Below are 19384 nucleotides of genomic sequence, written 5' to 3' on the forward strand. Positions count from 1 at the left end.
ACCGTAATCGCAGCAGAGATGGTGTCCAGGCAGTCCTTCCATTCGACTTGTACCTGGCCCTTTTCCACGCGGCTGACCAGGCTCAGGGAGTCATTAAGGATGGCAACCTTCTCACAAGGAGTAGAGTTGCGCTTCAGCCATACGAGAGCGTCACCGAATGCCTCACACTCCGATCGATAGCTGCTGGAACGTCCCTCCCTGGCAGTGGACCACTCGAAGTGTAGCTTATTGTCTCTCCAGACAGATCCAGCCCAACGCTTCAAAGACAAGCTTCTTAACATTTGGCTTGCCAAATTTCGACCTTCCACAGCTTTTCCGGAAGACAGTGATTTTCTCCTAATGAACTTAACATCAGCTAGAGAATTTGATGAGTGGAAGTGCTCCTATCTGATGTAGTTAATAACAACCGTAACATGTGTAGCTTTACTTTACTTTACCGTGAACAAAGGTCTAGTTTTGTTTAGTAAATAGTCAACTAAACATATAATTAAACATGACATGTAATTTATTTAATCTAGGAGTGGTTAAGGAGACGTGACGATAGGTCTTCTTAGTTGGAAATGGGGTAACTGGCATATACTGGATATCATTTCGGGCGGAGTGTGTTAACACAACAACAGACAACAGACTGCGCAGTGTTTTCTTTTCAAAAGCTAAGCCATCTGGATCATCAGTCTGATTTTAAATCGACAAATTATTCAAGTCAATTACCGCAAATTAATTGAAAATACATTTCGACTAAAGTGGTATATTAAGTCTCCGTGACATCTGGCAAAATCATGCTTATCTAGGCGAGACAAACTGATACCTGCCACTCGAAGTCAACTTCCGAGACGAGCCGCATCACATTCTCCCACGGTAAGGAAATATATTTGTCGATTTGAAGGTGTTCGGGGCAAATTGCATGAAGTCGCTTGCTGTTGTCCAGGGTCCGTGCTAACTTGATGATACACCAGTCACTGGAAACACATGTTTATTTGATACTTACTTGGCACTCTTCAGCGTTCAGCAGCAAATTAGGCCGATTTCACGATTACCGGGCTGATATATAGATTTCACATTTCTTAACTGCAGCGTGGCACGTTTCACTTGTCATTAGAGTGACATCAAAAACACGTCACTTCAAAGTAATGTGTTTTTGAAATAATGAGTGTTTTTAGTGACATGAAAAAAGAAACAAGACGTTTTCAAAGAGCGACCTATCAATTTTTGCACCTCCTTATAGTCATAATTTCTAAAAAAAGACAACTGATTTTGTTGGGGAGCACACCAGAGGCGGTTCGTTCTAACTCCAGTTATTTTTGAATAACCCATAACATACTCCGTTCTCCATACCTGTTATAGCACTGACCTAGAACCAAGAGATATAGTCATGGACCGCAAACAGATGATATCCGTTTTCCTTCTCGTGGTTCTGACCATCCACTCAGGTAGGACAACATGAAAATCATCTAATTTCGCCTTTTAATTGTTTTGTTCAGATTTCAATAAATCTAAGCAAAGTGTCAAAATGATTAATTTCAATTATACTGTTTTCTCGTCCGCAAAAGGTTACTGAAGCCACTATATATTCATTATCGAATTGGTGAAAATAACAAAACGTTAGATTTGTCTGGTTTCATTGCATTTTTGCCATTTAAAAAAAAATGTATTTCGAGCTGTTTCATTGAGGTTTCTATTGACATTTGAAGTTCTATTTACAACTCGGAACCGACAAACAACACTTGTAAACCCATGATAAATTCTACTTGAAGATTATGCAAACTTTCCATTATTTTCTACCCATTTCAGTCGCTGCCGCCACGTGGCCGACCTTCCCAGGAGAAGAAGGAATTAGATCAAGCGTTTGCCAAAAAAATTTGAACTGTGCAAGCCATAACATTGTCACCCGCTTCGGCACATGCAAGGCTTTCTGCCTGGGAAGGAAGAGGTTCTGGCAGTATGTAGGAATGCGCATGCTTGTCGAAAATACCATTCTCTTAATTATAAGATTATTTGTTCAGATCTTCTTTAGTTTAGTTTTTCGAAGTACATCAACAATCCTGAATTTCAACAATTACAGCCTACAGGAGTCTCGTGTAGATTGTACACACATGAACACGAAGTTGAATGAGGTCTCAACTTAATAATGTCAGTATCGGCACGGTGTTTTAAGTTAGCGGCTTGGCTCGGACGGGGTAAAAAATTGCCACACACATTATTAGTTTAATAAACTTAACGTTTAGGCTTTATGGTTCTGACATCAAAGATGGCATAGATTATCATTCCACTTTCCACTTTAACTCCGATCTATCCTAAAACTTACTGAAGAACACCAGAGAGACTTCTTCTCGGAAGGAAGCAGTATTGCGATATAATAACAGACTGATTGGCTCGTCCAGAAGGGAGAGTGAGTTCATGATCAGGGTGGTCAACGTGGTGATACTTCAGACTGAGGAATCCACCTTAACACGTGATTCACCAGTACCAGCGGCGAGAAAGATTCATTGTTCTCATTTAATAACATATACAATGTCATGTAGATGTGTAGCTATTTTGCTGTTCAACATTGCGATTTCATTACAGGAAGTGTGGTAAGGACGGTTCGAAATCAAAGAGCAAGATCTGCAACGCTTACCTCGCACAAGCAGTGGAGAAAGTCGGCAAAGGTGAGATATTTTGTTTCGGGACATATACTCAACATTGGTGAATGAACTTTCAATTCTCGTCTTAATGTCACGATTGTGTTCAGGTGACAAACTTCAAGCTTCACGCAATGCATTCCCAAGTCATCGTACCCAACATCAAAGCAACGATCGCTGCACGGAGGCTCACTTGAGAAGGAGAATTTCTAACTGTAGCGTGAAAAGTAACTGGGTAGCTGACAGCTTGGTCATTTTGCTGTTGGTCATTTAACTTGTTGTCACTGTAATCGTCCCTGTAATTCCTAACTTACTCCTATTTATAGTGCTTTGTGTGACCGTCTAAAGAGGTTAAGTAAATGTACGGCAAAATCTCACTTCTGAGGTAGAAAACAGAGTGAAAATTACTTGACACGCTTCAAGATATGTTTGATAGCGTATTTAAGACTGAGCAATAAACCTTTACTATACTGTGACCTACATGTACGAGGTTGATGAATACAATGTCAGTAATGCTGGTTCTTTGTCTTCTAGGTCTGATGAAGGTTTCCGATAAAGCCGTCTCTGCCATCATCGGACTTGCTAAGTCAGCGTTGGGAAAGTAGACATGAACCCGATAACTATTTCGGTTAACTGTAGTTTCCTTCGGAAATAAACTAGTTGTCTGTAAATTGTCTTCGTTTTGCTTGATCATTGTTGGTACAGAGAGGGCAGACAAAACCAGTCCAGACGTGTCTACTTTATTTCGATTTATAGTCAAACGTCCCGACTTCGAGCTCAAATTGTTTTGGCACAAATGCAGGGCCAAAAGGAGCGTCCCTGAAGCTCCTTGCAAACGAGCCGAACGATTTTTTTAGCAATGAAGTGCGTTGAAGGATAGTGATCGTGTCATTCTTACCGTTCTTTCAGAGGACTGGTTTCCCCAAAAGGAATAACACGCCATTCAATGCCAATGGCAGTATGCATGAGATGCATCTAATTCATGTCGGTCCGAACCGAGTTCACACACCAGGTTAATAAGGAGACTGCTAACTGCATGTCCGCGCTTTAACTGGGACAACTTCTTTGGCGTTTGGTCATGTTACACGGTCGTGTTTACCAGCGTATCACTTTTGCTATTGATCGTAACTCAAAAAATGAAGAACTTGGGTGGAACGCGTCAATAAGAATATACCCTTACGTGTAGCCAGAGGGGTCGGGGGTGCATTGGGGATCTTGACCTTGAGCTGCGTTTTTCCTCTAGATTTACGATGAGTTCTAAAAAACTATCCCTCCCTGCAAATCCTGGCTACCGCAGTTGACCTATGATGCATAGTCAGATATCTTCTAGTGTAGTGGCTGGGACTCTAGACCAGCGGTCAGGAGATCCCTAATTCGATCCCCACTGTCGGCATGTGACTGTATGCAGGTATCATTGTCTTACTTGCCTCTCTCTTCACCCATGTGTACAAATAGGTACTGGTCAGAAATGCCCAGATTGTAGCGCTCGTTGAGCAGCTCATCTGGACAGGTTTAAGGACAGACCGGGGTTAAAGTATAAAGTCGATATCAGACTATCAACCCAAAACTATAACTTTTACAATATTTCAATCAGTATTACCGTACCTTGACATTATAGAACTATACGAAAATACAGTAGAAGCCTAATATTCGGTTTCTGAATAACTAGATGGTTTGCAGGTGTCTTTTTTCTTCTTCCGGGTTGGCTTGTGACCTTGTGACGCGCCAAACGCAAAAATGGATATTTGTTGGCTTATTGGACTTTCACATTGGTTGTGCCAGAGAACGTGATATGGAGACAATTCTAATCGATAGATCGTGTGATCAATCTATTGATGAACAGACTGATTTCGGATACTCATGCGGAAGTCGACTGTTAAGTCAAAAAAAATTGATATCAAAAGGATAATGGTTGGTCAAGGATCTAGGGTACGTCAGGATAATGCTACTCATATTATACAAAGGAAGAAACGGACTTGCCCCTGCTTACATGTCTGAGCACTTCCCATCCGTCGACCCCCGGCGATCCCTGAGGTCTGAAGACAACTGTCTCCCGAGGATCACCAGGTGTCATCCGGAGCAATATTACCTGTTAAATATTTTGGTTGAAAATGGGTTTTTTCAGCTTTTTTGCGCATTGCACGCGACCGCGACAAAAATCGTGCTACGGCGTAATGAGTAAAGAGAGGTGCCCTGATTAGGGAGGTCAAATTGAATGGAAACAAACAAATTGAGACCAAAAATTGTGTCTATTAGGAATGTTGGCCTTAATAGAGAAGTGTCCGCTGAGAGAGGTTACTTTGTATATAGACGTGAAGGCAAATATTATAAGAAATACATGTATACCCAATGGATCCTGCATTGCAGCCATCTTTGTAGGGATTTCCAATACGCATCTGATGAACACAAAACTCAACTTCGAGGTTGTTGTGTCTGATTGTGCTATATTTCTCACTCACATTCTAATGAAATCTAATTTTGATTGCAATAGCACGACTGAATATAGAGCGCGCTGCATGCAACCTCTCCATGCGTGATTTAGGTTTGAATAGGTCTCACAAGCCAGTGCGGGAGGATCTCTCCAGCTGAACCAACGAGTAGGCCGAGGTCTAGGATGCGAGGCATGTTCTGGAATCCTTCTCAGCTTAATCCTTTGTCCATAACTACTACAACCTATGCATTTTTAGATTTCTACAGACCTAGGGGAGACGTTTAGAGCACTTTCGATGGATTTTTATCTGATAGTCGCCAATAAGGGGCGCCACTTTTTGTACCACACGGATCCTTGAAATGGTGTGAAATTGGTTCAAAATAGGCCTGATGTGTGTCAAGTTCATCTGGTCATAGATTGGTGCATTAATATGTATGTTTTCGTATAAGGCAACAGCCATGTGATAGCCAGGGGAATAATCTTCTTAAATCCCAAATCAAAAAACATAGGGGTGTTGCGGCTTTTCATTGATCAAATTTGACTTGAAGTGAAACTATAGGAATTGACTGGCGCGCAACTATTGCCAGACTCGACAGGCAGGTTGAATGTGTTGGCAAGGTATCAGTTATGACTGCCGCACCCTACGCATTTTTAGGTTCGTAGAGACCCAGCAACGCATTTTAGAACAAAGATTCCTAACTGTATTTTCTTTCCTTCAGAATAATTCATTTTCAAGTTTCAAATTTTTTTTGTCAGTAAGGCAAAACACGCCAAGGCTTTGTTTTCGTCCAGAATTTTTATGACCAGGGCGCACGTTGTTACTCTCCAACACTATAATAGTGCCAACTCTGATGGACATGATTCCAACTTTTGCCAACTCTGATGGAGATAGATAAGTATTCAGCCGCAAGATGTCTCTAGCGTGTGAACGGTTTGTTCCAACTCTAATATGCCAACTATACGAGAGTTTGCAATCAGTCTGAGTGATTTAAAAACGCCTAAGTAAGTCAGGATGATCGTTCGTCTTCTTATCCGCAAGGACGCAAAGATTTCCCATGATCCATTCAGGTGACTTCCTGAACATCCTGAAGATATTGGGCGCAAAAAGAGCAACAATTTGATTGCAGCCATTGGTATTTTGGTGTTTGCGGGTTGTAAAATGGCGGAACAGGCATTTGACATGCATGTGCGTCGGCTGTATGATTTTCATGTTGATTTTTTCGGTGTAGAAAAAGTACATACATGGTGTCCTCCAAAGATTGTTTGACCGCCCTGCATCAGGACTTGTCCCTGCTTATTCATGTTTATTGACATTTGCTCATCATCTTTAGATATAGGTTATTGTGACAGATATTAGTAAGGATAAAACAATCGTTGATGAAGGATATCTCAGTTGACAATTGGCATTGAGATCCAAAGATCTTAGGTCCAACTACCCGTGACTAGTCAGATGATCGAGTCTTGGGGACACCCATTACCACTAATATTACCAAATGAGGCAGGTTTTGCATTTCTAAGCCTTTTAGACAAAAAAGAGGCCTAACTTTGGACAGAAATAAGGAATTACGGTCTAATTGCACTTTAATTTGGCAAGCTAGCCTGTGGAAAAGGCACGACATCCTTTTGTGTCTCAAAGAGTTGGCTAACAAGTTAGACCCTTATTAGTCTTTTTTCGAACAAAGCTATTGCCTAAAGTGTCTAGAAATGCAAAATTCGCCTCTTTTGGTGATATGACTGACGTTAAATGAATCCGTACAAATACATTAAAAAGCAAGAAAACCAAGTATAAAAACATTAAGATCACTTACTATGTATTTTCTAATAGATACAGATAGCACAATTACTGACTACGATATATTTTCCTCAGAAATATCTCTGGAATGATAGCCTTTGAATGAAATGAGAGGTTCTCATCAAAATTATCATGAAGTGTATCATCATGGTTCATGGCGTCATCAGTTTGCGTGGTCAATTGCGTCCTGGTCGTAATAATTCTGGACGAAAACAAAGTCCTGGCGTGTTTTGCCTTACTGACAAAAAATATTTGAAACTTGAAAATGAATTAATCTGAAGGAAAACAAATACAGTAAGGAACCTTTTACCTGTTGTTGTCAAATTTTTGTCCTGAGAGTTTCGAAATTTTCAGCGTGGTTCTGGCGTAAGATTCAGTCCTGGTGTAAACAAAATCTTTGAAAACCGTGGGCAGTCAAGCCAACTGCCTGTGCGAGCCTCCGGTTCTGGGTGGGCCGACCCAACATCACGACGCAGCAAAACACTCGAACAGCAAGGGAGTTCCTGCGAGCAATAGCCCCGGGAACCCACCCGCTACGGAGACAGCTTGAAGACGGAGAAGACATCCGCGTCCTGCAGAGGCTAAAAACTGTAAAATCCTGGGTCATCACGGGCAGGAAAATCACAGAGGATGTACAGTATGCCCTATCGAGAACGTATATTTCATCAACTGGACAGGCTACAGAGGCAACAACCTCAGCTTGATGAAGATTGGTGACAGGAGCTGGCGCGACAGTACTGGCGACTGCAACCACAGTCTTGTCAGGGCATGGCTAGAGGAGGAAGGCTTCACGATCATCATCGCCACAGACGGCTCCGTGAGGGGCAACACCACTGCCTGGGCTGGATCTGTCTGGAGGGACAATAAGCTACACTTCGAGTGGTCCACTGCCAGGGAGGGACGTTCCAGCAGCTATCGATTGGAGTGTGAGGCATTCGGTGACGCTCTCTTATGGCTGAAGCGCAACTCTACTCCTGGTGAGAAGGTTGCCATCCTCACTGACTCCCTGAGCCTGGTCAGCCGCGTGAAAAAGGGCCAGGTACAAGTCGAATGGAAGGACTGCCTGGACACCATCTCTGCTGCGATTACGGTAACCTACATCCCAGGTCACGCTGGAATCAAGTATAACGAGAGGGCCGACAAGCTCGCAGGGATGGCAGAAACCTTCGGCGAACTAACGTGGACACCGGCGGACGTCATCGCCACCGTTGAATCGCTCCTCATTGAGGAAGAGATAGCTGAAGCCACCACCTACTGGTCGACTCGTCGAGAGAGGATGGACGTATGGAGACGGACGGAGGAGACACGAAAGAGGACGGGACAAGTGGTTATTTAACCAACGTGAGCTAGGCGTCCTAACCGCAGGAACTTTGAGAGGCATCATAGAGGGAGGAGGGCCCGAGCAGCAGCCAGCGCCGTTACTCCTCTGTTAGCGGAAACAGAAACAGAAACAGATTATTAGTTTGGCCACCAGGTGGCTAAAACCGAAAACGGTAAAAAGAGCTATATCTGCTGAACTAATTAGATTGGCTAGATCTTTGCAAAACTTTCATCATCGGTATGTAATAAGGCTACACATCACCTTGGTCGAATTTTTTATTTGACCTACTTTCCAAGGCCACAGTGGTCAAATACTTCGCTGATGTGTCTGTCTGACGAGAGGTATGCACAATGGCCCTGGCCATTTCATTCGAATACGGCACTTTACACTACCACAACAAATACATCTGACGCCTTAATTTTCAGGGCAGATACAGCTCAATGATGAGGTGGATGGGAAGTTTTCCTTTCACCGAGCATTTTCAACTGCTATAGCTTTTTCATTGCTTTTTCAGGACAATGCAAAGCAGCCTCGGAGTTTGTCGGTTTACCCGATCGATGATGACGTTTACAAGGAGTTGTATCGTTTTCTGTCGGAAGACGTACGATGGCGGGAACTTTCAACGCCTGCGGAAATGAAAGCATACCAGAAGAAGATTTCTGGCAGGTACCGAATCATGAGAAAAACTAATCCGCTAAATGGGAACGACGAGGAAAGAATTGTGGAAGTCAGTGGACATAGGATAGTTCCGAGGATATCAGAAATTGAGCCTATAGTCAGGTATTTCTTTGGCCAATATAAAGGACTCGCTGCCAAGAAACTATCCACCGTTATATCCAGGCAATACTGTGCGATGGGAGAAAAGTTTGTACGTCGATATCTTGTAAAAATGAAAGAGAGTCAGAGCCGAAAACCTCTCTTCTCCAACAAAGCTCCGCTTCGGCCTGTTCTGGCAAAATCAGTGATGGCCCGGATCCAAATGGACCTTGTGAACTTCTTAAACATGCCCGTTGAAATAGACGACATGAAGTACTGTAACGTTGTCTCAGTGCTCGACATCTTCTCAAGATATCTTTGGCTGAGGCCACTTTGCGACAAAGGGTCGTTTGGGGTGGCTGAAAAGCTGTGTGAAATATTTATGGAACAGGGCTGCTCCAAAATAATCCATTGCGATAACGGCGGAGAATTCAAGATGATGGTTAGCAGACTAGCAGGGAGGTTAAACGTAAAAATCATCAAGGGTCGGCCGTATCATCCCCAGACCCAAGGAAAGGTTAGTTTCAATGCGCTTAAATGTTTAAAAAATGCAAGTACAGTAGGACAGACTGGAATTTGTTTTAATGAATCTGAGCAAGGACCCCCTGGGAAAATGAATTTAACTCAGGGTCTTGGAGACATATGTAGTTCCACTGGTAGGTCCGACTGTCAGTGAATAAATTTATATCCAAATCGTCATGATCACTTTACATTTGTCGCCTGTTGTTACTGCAACCCTTGAACTCCTCCATGAAATTATAGGTCCCGCAGATATGAAATTCGTGCTTGTGAATAAATCTTAACGAACAATAATAATCCTGTTCTTTGTTTTCAGGTTGAAAGGGTACAAAGAACGTAAAAAGAGAAACTCGCGTTTGACATTTCACAATTTGTGCAAACAGGCAAGGCTCATAATTGGGTTGAAGGATTGCCGTCCTACGCAAGACTGTACAACAACTCCCCGCACGAAGTTTTTAAGAGTAAGTACACATCTAAATGTTTTTATGATCCGAGGAGACTACAGTACTTGGAGATCTCCAGGATCCGCCATCAAATTTTGCCCCCTCCTCATACCCCCCTCTGAATTAATACCCCTAGGAATTCCTAGTAGGACATGAAAGTTTTCGTCTGTGATCAGAGGGATAGAAAATATTTTGGGGAAGACAAAAGTCAGGTTCATGTATCACAAAGCAATGGAAAATTGCCCGGCAGCTTTTCATGTGTACCTTTTTCAGATAAATATTGTCCTTTTGAGTCGTACTTCGCCCGAGCGCCTTGGTTGCCTGGCAGTAAAGAAAAGAATAAGAAAGACGATGGAACAACAACCGAGGACGATGACGAACATAAGGAGGAGGACAAAGAAGAAATGGGGGTGATTATCCTTTATAGATGATTCCTAGATGCGTGATGCAGTCATCCTTCGTCCAGCGGGTTTATTTTTGCTTGCTCCTTTTTCATGTGACAAATCAGTAAAGAGGTGCTGGTGAAATTTCTGTGTTGAGCTTCCAAGATAGTTGAACACCTGAGCTAGAAATCACGACTTAATGCCCCGAAAAAAAAGAAGGTGGTAGGTTCGAATATTCCTCGTCCTCATGTGATATTTTCTTCGATGGGCCCTATGTATGCTGAAGATGAGCCAAATTGGAAGGGGGGGGGGGGGTGTTGTTTTGGCATGGAATGACCCACATGGAAAGTAAAATCTCTCCCGTTGTTTGCCTCATACTCTCAATGTTTCCCCGTCTTTTTCAGGTGGATACAAAAGAGAGTAGTGCAACCCTGGATGATCTTCAAGCTTTCAAAGCAGCTGCCGATGAAATTAGAGAAGATGTCAGAAAGACTTCGAAGAAATACGCACAGAAGATGGTTAACAAAAAGCTTGGCAAATCACCTCCAAGTGTATACGCAATTGGGGATAAAGTGTTGGTGCGGATTCAAGGTAGAGAACAGCGGAAAAGTGGAAAGAAGGTGAAGGCACCGAAGGCAGTCGAGGGGGTCGTTACAAAGGCTCGGAAACAAAAGTACCGTTACAGGGTAAAATACATCCTAGATGATGCCGAAAATGAAGGATGGTTTTCGGTGAGCAAACCGGACACAACAGGCTAAAACACCACCTGTTCACTAAATTCCGCATCGGCGAGAGCGACACCTGCATATGCAACCAAGAAGAGCCCATGACTGCTGAGCACATACTGGGAAGCTAGGTGCTCAAGTTTTGCAGACCTGAGGAAGGAGACCTGGCCAGAGGGAGCACGAATCCATCACCAGTAATATGGAGATCTCCAGCAGCTACGCAGGACCACCGACTTTATGATAAAATCCGGACTGACTGTCTAAAACGTGGTGAACGAAAGAAGAAAAAAGGTGAGAAATATCACGTCTATGACGCGTGAAGAAGAAGCGAAACGCCGACCGAGAACTGCAAAGACAACAGAGGAATATCTATTCGAGGAGTATTTAATGAATACAGCGTCTTCCTCATCTGTGGAGGCAATGTTGGAATTCATTGAACTCAACCAAGCAATTGAATGCTCAAGATTGGAACACCAGTCAAGAAATAGCATGCAAGAGCGATTCTTCGCAACCATCACCAATCATGGTCTCCAGGTTAGACGAGAAATTGAAGGCGATGGGAACTGCATGTTCGCAGCTCTCGTCGACCAGTTGGAACGCGTCGGCATAGACGATTTTAACCCGAGAACGCTAAGACTAGACATCGTCGAGTTTTTACGACACAACCCAAGGATGTCAGATGGCACCGAATAATTCTCGTTTGTGAGTGGTGACAACAGTTGGGAGGAGTACCTGAGTCGAATGAGCAGCCAAGGTACATGGGGAGACCACTTAGTTCTGCGCGCTGCTTCAGAGATGTTGAAAATGCAAATTGTGGTATAAATTTCGAGCGTATCTGATCGTCCTGTGACCATCCACCCTTCTGCTGAAACCACTCAGTGCCCAAGACTCGTACTAGGACACCTCTTTGAACTACATTACACGAGCCTTGAAGAGCCCAGCATCAGGCAGACAGTCCCAGTATCGGTGCTGCACACTTGAACCCAAATGATGCATTTACAAACGAAAGTGTTTTTGAGAGTACCGAGAATACCTCAGATAATGTGCGTGGTTCCATAGACCTGCAGTCCCCAACAGTGTCGATGGGAAAACCCCATGAAGGACCCGATGACCCATCAGATACTTTACCTCTGGATGCTGAATGGCCTTTGGATGATGATGAAATAAGACAGGCTGTAAGAGCGGAAAGGGGTGAAAATTTAACGGAATGGGATGCTGTCCCAGAAAATCACTGGCTCTTTGGCATAACGGGTGCGAGCATGCTGTGGGCCAGAGATGCACAGACGATGCACACACTGGAAAAGGTCAATGGGCATTACGTTTTGAATGAAGAACTGATGGACGATTTTGATGCATTCCAGGAGAAAATGACACCAGAGATTCTCGAAAACGCTTCTGTTTCTGTTTCTGTTTCCGCTAACAGAGGAGTAACGGCGCTGGCTGCTGCTCGGGCCCTCCTCCCTCTATGATGCCTCTCAAAGTTCCTGCGGTTAGGACGCCTAGCTCACGTTGGTTAAATAACCACTTGTCCCGTCCTCTTTCGTGTCTCCTCCGTCCGTCTCCATACGTCCATCCTCTCTCGACGAGTCGCTCTGTCGACCAGTAGGTGGTGGCTTCAGCTATCTCTTCCTCAATGAGGAGCGATTCAACGGTGGCGATGACGTCCGCCGGTGTCCACGTTAGTTCGCCGAAGGTTTCTGCCATCCCTGCGAGCTTGTCGGCCCTCTCGTTATACTTGATTCCAGCGTGACCTGGGATGTAGGTTACCGTAATCGCAGCAGAGATGGTGTCCAGGCAGTCCTTCCATTCGACTTGTACCTGGCCCTTTTCCACGCGGCTGACCAGGCTCAGGGAGTCATTAAGGATGGCAACCTTCTCACAAGGAGTAGAGTTGCGCTTCAGCCATACGAGAGCGTCACCGAATGCCTCACACTCCGATCGATAGCTGCTGGAACGTCCCTCCCTGGCAGTGGACCACTCGAAGTGTAGCTTATTGTCTCTCCAGACAGATCCAGCCCAACGCTTCAAAGACAAGCTTCTTAACATTTGGCTTGCCAAATTTCGACCTTCCACAGCTTTTCCGGAAGACAGTGATTTTCTCCTAATGAACTTAACATCAACTAGAGAATTTGATGAGTGGAAGTGCTCCTATCTGATGTAGTTAATAACAACCGTAACATGTGTAGCTTTACTTTACTTTACCGTGAACAAAGGTCTAGTTTTGTTTAGTAAATAGTCAACTAAACATATAATTAAACATGACATGTAATTTATTTAATCTAGGAGTGGTTAAGGAGACGTGACGATAGGTTTTCTTAGTTGGAAATGGGGTAACTGGCATATACTGGATATCATTTCGGGCGGAGTGTGTTAACACAACAACAGACAACAGACTGCGCAGTGTTTACTTTTCAAAAGCTAAGCCATCTGGATCATCAGTCTGATTTTAAATCGACAAATTATTCAAGTCAATTACCGCAAATTAATTGAAAATACATTTCGACTAAAGTGGTATATTAAGTCTCCGTGACATCTGGCAAAATCATGCTTATCTAGGCGAGACAAACTGATACCTGCCACTCGAAGTCAACTTCCGAGACGAGCCGCATCACATTCTCCCACGGTAAGGAAATATATTTGTCGATTTGAAGGTGTTCGGGGCAAATTGCATGAAGTCGCTTGCTGTTGTCCAGGGTCCGTGCTAACTTGATGATACACCAGTCACTGGAAACACATGTTTATTTGATACTTACTTGGCACTCTTCAGCGTTCAGCAGCAAATTAGGCCGATTTCACGATTACCGGGCTGATATATAGATTTCACATTTCTTAACTGCAGCGTGGCACGTTTCACTTGTCATTAGAGTGACATCAAAAACACGTCACTTCAAAGTAATGTGTTTTTGAAATAATGAGTGTTTTTGGTGACATGAAAAAAGAAACAAGACGTTTTCAAAGAGCGACCTATCAATTTTTGCACCTCCTTATAGTCATAATTTCTAAAAAAAGACAACTGATTTTGTTGGGGAGCACACCAGAGGCGGTTCGTTCTAACTCCAGTTATTTTTGAATAACCCATAACATACTCCGTTCTCCATACCTGTTATAGCACTGACCTAGAACCAAGAGATATAGTCATGGACCGCAAACAGATGATATCCGTTTTCCTTCTCGTGGTTCTGACCATCCACTCAGGTAGGACAACATGAAAATCATCTAATTTCGCCTTTTAATTGTTTTGTTCAGATTTCAATAAATCTAAGCAAAGTGTCAAAATGATTAATTTCAATTATACTGTTTTCTCGTCCGCAAAAGGTTACTGAAGCCACTATATATTCATTATCGAATTGGTGAAAATAACAAAACGTTAGATTTGTCTGGTTTCATTGCATTTTTGCCATTTAAAAAAAAATGTATTTCGAGCTGTTTCATTGAGGTTTCTATTGACATTTGAAGTTCTATTTACAACTCGGAACCGACAAACAACACTTGTAAACCCATGATAAATTCTACTTGAAGATTATGCAAACTTTCCATTATTTTCTACCCATTTCAGTCGCTGCCGCCACGTGGCCGACCTTCCCAGGAGAAGAAGAAATTAGATCAAGCGTTTGCCAAAAAAATTTGAATTGTGCAAGCCATAACATTGTCACCCGCTTCGGCACATGCAAGGCTTTCTGCCTGGGAAGGAAGAGGTTCTGGCAGTATGTAGGAATGCGCATGCTTGTCGAAAATACCATTCTCTTAATTATAAGATTATTTGTTCAGATCTTCTTTAGTTTAGTTTTTCGAAGTACATCAACAATCCTGAATTTCAACAATTACAGCCTACAGGAGTCTCGTGTAGATTGTACACACATGAACACGAAGTTGAATGAGGTCTCAACTTAATAATGTCAGTATCGGCACGGTGTTTTAAGTTAGCGGCTTGGCTCGGACGGGGTAAAAAATTGCCACACACATTATTAGTTTAATAAACTTAACGTTTAGGCTTTATGGTTCTGACATCAAAGATGGCATAGATTATCATTCCACTTTCCACTTTAACTCCGATCTATCCTAAAACTTACTGAAGAACACCAGAGAGACTTCTTCTCGGAGGGAAGCAGTATTGCGATGTAATAACAGGCTGATTGGCTCGTCCAGAAGGGAGAGTGAGTTCATGATCAGGGTGGTCAACGTGGTGATACTTCAGACTGAGGAATCCACCTTAACACGTGATTCACCAGTACCAGCGGCGAGAAAGATTCATTGTTCTCATTTAATAACATATACAATGTCATGTAGATGTGTAGCTATTTTGCTGTTCAACATTGCGATTTCATTACAGGAAGTGTGGTAAGGACGGTTCGAAATCAAAGAGCAAGATCTGCAACGCTTACCTCGCACAAGCAGTGGAGAAAGTCGGCAAAGGTGAGATATTTTGTTTCGGGACATATACTCAACATTGGTGAATGAACTTTCAATTCTCGTCTTAATGTCACGATTGTGTTCAGGTGACAAACTTCAAGCTTCACGCAATGCATTCCCAAGTCATCGTACCCAACATCAAAGCAACGATCGCTGCACGGAGGCTCACTTGAGAAGGAGAATTTCTAACTGTAGCGTGAAAAGTAACTGGGTAGCTGACAGCTTGGTCATTTTGCTGTTGGTCATTTAACTTGTTGTCACTGTAATCGTCCCTGTAATTCCTAACTTACTCCTATTTATAGTGCTTTGTGTGACCGTCTAAAGAGGTTAAGTAAATGTACGGCAAAATCTCACTTCTGAGGTAGAAAACAGAGTGAAAATTACTTGACACGCTTCAAGATATGTTTGATAGCGTATTTAAGACTGAGCAATAAACCTTTACTATACTGTGACCTACATGTACGAGGTTGATGAATACAATGTCAGTAATGCTGGTTCTTTGTCTTCTAGGTCTGATGAAGGTTTCCGATAAAGCCGTCTCTGCCATCATCGGACTTGCTAAGTCAGCGTTGGGAAAGTAGACATGAACCCGATAACTATTTCGGTTAACTGTAGTTTCCTTCGGAAATAAACTAGTTGTCTGTAAATTGTCTTCGTTTTGCTTGATCATTGTTGGTACAGAGAGGGCAGACAAAACCAGTCCAGACGTGTCTACTTTATTTCGATTTATAGTCAAACGTCCCGACTTCGAGCTCAAATTGTTTTGGCACAAATGCAGGGCCAAAAGGAGCGTCCCTGAAGCTCCTTGCAAACGAGCCGAACGATTTTTTTAGCAATGAAGTGCGTTGAAGGATAGTGATCGTGTCATTCTTACCGTTCTTTCAGAGGACTGGTTTCCCCAAAAGGAATAACACGCCATTCAATGCCAATGGCAGTATGCATGAGATGCATCTAATTCATGTCGGTCCGAACCGAGTTCACACACCAGGTTAATAAGGAGACTGCTAACTGCATGTCCGCGCTTTAACTGGGACAACTTCTTTGGCGTTTGGTCATGTTACACGGTCGTGTTTACCAGCGTATCACTTTTGCTATTGATCGTAACTCACAAAATGAAGAACTTGGGTGGAACGCGTCAATAAGAATATACCCTTACGTGTAGCCAGAGGGGTCGGGGGTGCATTGGGGATCTTGACCTTGAGCTGCGTTTTTCCTCTAGATTTACGATGAGTTCTAAAAAACTATCCCTCCCTGCAAATCCTGGCTACCGCAGTTGACCTATGATGCATAGTCAGATATCTTCTAGTGTAGTGGCTGGGACTCTAGACCAGCGGTCAGGAGATCCCTAATTCGATCCCCACTGTCGGCATGTGACTGTATGCAGGTATCATTGTCTTACTTGCCTCTCTCTTCACCCATGTGTACAAATAGGTACTGGTCAGAAATGCCCAGATTGTAGCGCTCGTTGAGCAGCTCATCTGGACAGGTTTAAGGACAGACCGGGGTTAAAGTATAAAGTCGATATCAGACTATCAACCCAAAACTATAACTTTTACAATATTTCAATCAGTATTACCGTACCTTGACATTATAGAACTATACGAAAATACAGTAGAAGCCTAATATTCGGTTTCTGAATAACTAGATGGTTTGCAGGTGTCTTTTTTCTTCTTCCGGGTTGGCTTGTGACCTTGTGACGCGCCAAACGCAAAAATGGATATTTGTTGGCTTATTGGACTTTCACATTGGTTGTGCCAGAGAACGTGATATGGAGACAATTCTAATCGATAGATCGTGTGATCAATCTATTGATGAACAGACTGATTTCGGATACTCATGCGGAAGTCGACTGTTAAGTCAAAAAAAATTGATATCAAAAGGATAATGGTTGGTCAAGGATCTAGGGTACGTCAGGATAATGCTACTCATATTATACAAAGGAAGAAACGGACTTGCCCCTGCTTACATGTCTGAGCACTTCCCATCCGTCGACCCCCGGCGATCCCTGAGGTCTGAAGACAACTGTCTCCCGAGGATCACCAGGTGTCATCCGGAGCAATATTACCTGTTAAATATTTTGGTTGAAAATGGGTTTTTTCAGCTTTTTTGCGCATTGCACGCGACCGCGACAAAAATCGTGCTACGGCGTAATGAGTAAAGAGAGGTGCCCTGATTAGGGAGGTCAAATTGAATGGAAACAAACAAATTGAGACCAAAAATTGTGTCTATTAGGAATGTTGGCCTTAATAGAGAAGTGTCCGCTGAGAGAGGTTACTTTGTATATAGACGTGAAGGCAAATATAATAAGAAATACATGTATACCCAATGGATCCTGCATTGCAGCCATCTTTGTAGGGATTTCCAATACGCATCTGATGAACACAAAACTCAACTTCGAGGTTGTTGTGTCTGATTGTGCTATATTTCTCACTCACATTCTAATGAAATCTAATTTTGATTGCAATAGCACGACTGAATATAGAGCGCGCTGCATTCAACCTCTCCATGCGTGATTTAGGTTTGAATAGGTCTCACAAGCCAGTGCGGGAGGATCTCTCCAGCTGAACCAACGAGTAGGCCGAGGTCTAGGATGCGAGGCATGTTCTGGAATCCTTCTCAGCTTAATCCTTTGTCCATAACTACTACAACCTATGCATTTTTAGATTTCTACAGACCTAGGGGAGACGTTTAGAGCACTTTCGATGGATTTTTATCTGATAGTCGCCAATAAGGGGCGTCACTTTTTGTACCACACGGATCCTTGAAATGGTGTGAAATTGGTCCAAAATAGGCCTGATGTGTGTCAAGTTCATCTGGTCATAGATTGGTGAATTAATATGTATGTCTTCGTATAAGGCAACAGCCATGTGATAGCCAGGGGAATAATCTTCTTAAATCCCAAATCAAAAAACATAGGGGTGTTGCGGCTTTTCATTGATCAAATTTGACTTGAAGTGAAACTATAGGAATTGACTGGCGCGCAACTATTGCCAGACTCGACAGGCAGGTTGAATGTGTTGGCAAGGTATCAGTTATGACTGCCGCACCCTACGCATTTTTAGGTTCGTAGAGACCCAGCAACGCATTTTAGAACAAAGATTCCTAACTGTATTTTCTTTCCTTCAGAATAATTCATTTTCAAGTTTCAAATTTTTTTTGTCAGTAAGGCAAAACACGCCAAGGCTTTGTTTTCGTCCAGAATTTTTATGACCAGGACGCACGTTGTTACTCTCCAACACTATAATAGTGCCAACTCTGATGGACATGATTCCAACTTTTGCCAACTCTGATGGAGATAGATAAGTATTCAGCCGCAAGATGTCTCTAGCGTGTGAACGGTTTGTTCCAACTCTAATATGCCAACTATACGAGAGTTTGCAATCAGTCTGAGTGATTTAAAAACGCCTAAGTAAGTCAGGATGATCGTTCGTCTTCTTATCTGCAAGGACGCAAAGATTTCCCATGATCCATTCAGGTGACTTCCTGAACATCCTGAAGATATTGGGCGCAAAAAGAGTAACAATTTGATTGCAGCCATTGGTATTTTGGTGTTTGCGGGTTGTAAAATGGCGGAACAGGCATTTGACATGCATGTGCGTCGGCTGTATGATTTTCATGTTGATTTTTTCAGTGTAGAAAAAGTACATGGTGTCCTCCAAAGATTGTTTGACCGCCCTGCATCAGGACTTGTCCCTGCTTATTCATGTTTATTGACATTTGCTCATCATCTTTAGATATAGGTTATTGTGACAGATATTAGTAAGGATAAAACAATCGTTGATGAAGGATATCTCAGTTGACAATTGACATTGAGATCCAAAGATCTTAGGTCCAACTACCCGTGACTAGTCAGATGATCGAGTCTTGGGGACACCCATTACCACAAATATTACCAAATGAGGCAGGTTTTGCATTTCTAAACCTTTTAGTCAAAAAAGAGGCCTAACTTTGGACAGAAATAAGTAATTACGGTCTAATTGCAC

General features: G+C 42.9%; 2 protein-coding genes across 2 annotated transcripts; both read left to right on the forward strand.

Annotated features, from left to right (window-relative positions):
* Window positions 1-745: 745 nt before the first annotated feature.
* On the forward strand, window positions 746-3292 carry LOC135497902 (cerebratulus toxin A-III-like). Its single transcript, XM_064787892.1, has 5 exons — window positions 746-858; window positions 1345-1430; window positions 1792-1939; window positions 2566-2648; window positions 3156-3292. Exons 2-5 carry the CDS (start codon window positions 1373-1375, stop codon window positions 3224-3226), a joined length of 360 nt encoding a protein of 119 aa, XP_064643962.1. The 5' UTR covers window positions 746-858; window positions 1345-1372; the 3' UTR covers window positions 3227-3292.
* A 10214-nt stretch (window positions 3293-13506) lies between these two features.
* LOC135497918 (cerebratulus toxin A-III-like) lies at window positions 13507-16048 on the forward strand. Its single transcript, XM_064787943.1, has 5 exons — window positions 13507-13614; window positions 14101-14186; window positions 14548-14695; window positions 15322-15404; window positions 15912-16048. Exons 2-5 carry the CDS (start codon window positions 14129-14131, stop codon window positions 15980-15982), a joined length of 360 nt encoding a protein of 119 aa, XP_064644013.1. The 5' UTR covers window positions 13507-13614; window positions 14101-14128; the 3' UTR covers window positions 15983-16048.
* Window positions 16049-19384: the final 3336 nt, after the last annotated feature.

Source organism: Lineus longissimus, chromosome 13 (genome assembly GCF_910592395.1).
Source record: "Lineus longissimus chromosome 13, tnLinLong1.2, whole genome shotgun sequence".
In the NCBI taxonomy this organism is placed as follows: domain Eukaryota; kingdom Metazoa; phylum Nemertea; class Pilidiophora; order Heteronemertea; family Lineidae; genus Lineus; species Lineus longissimus.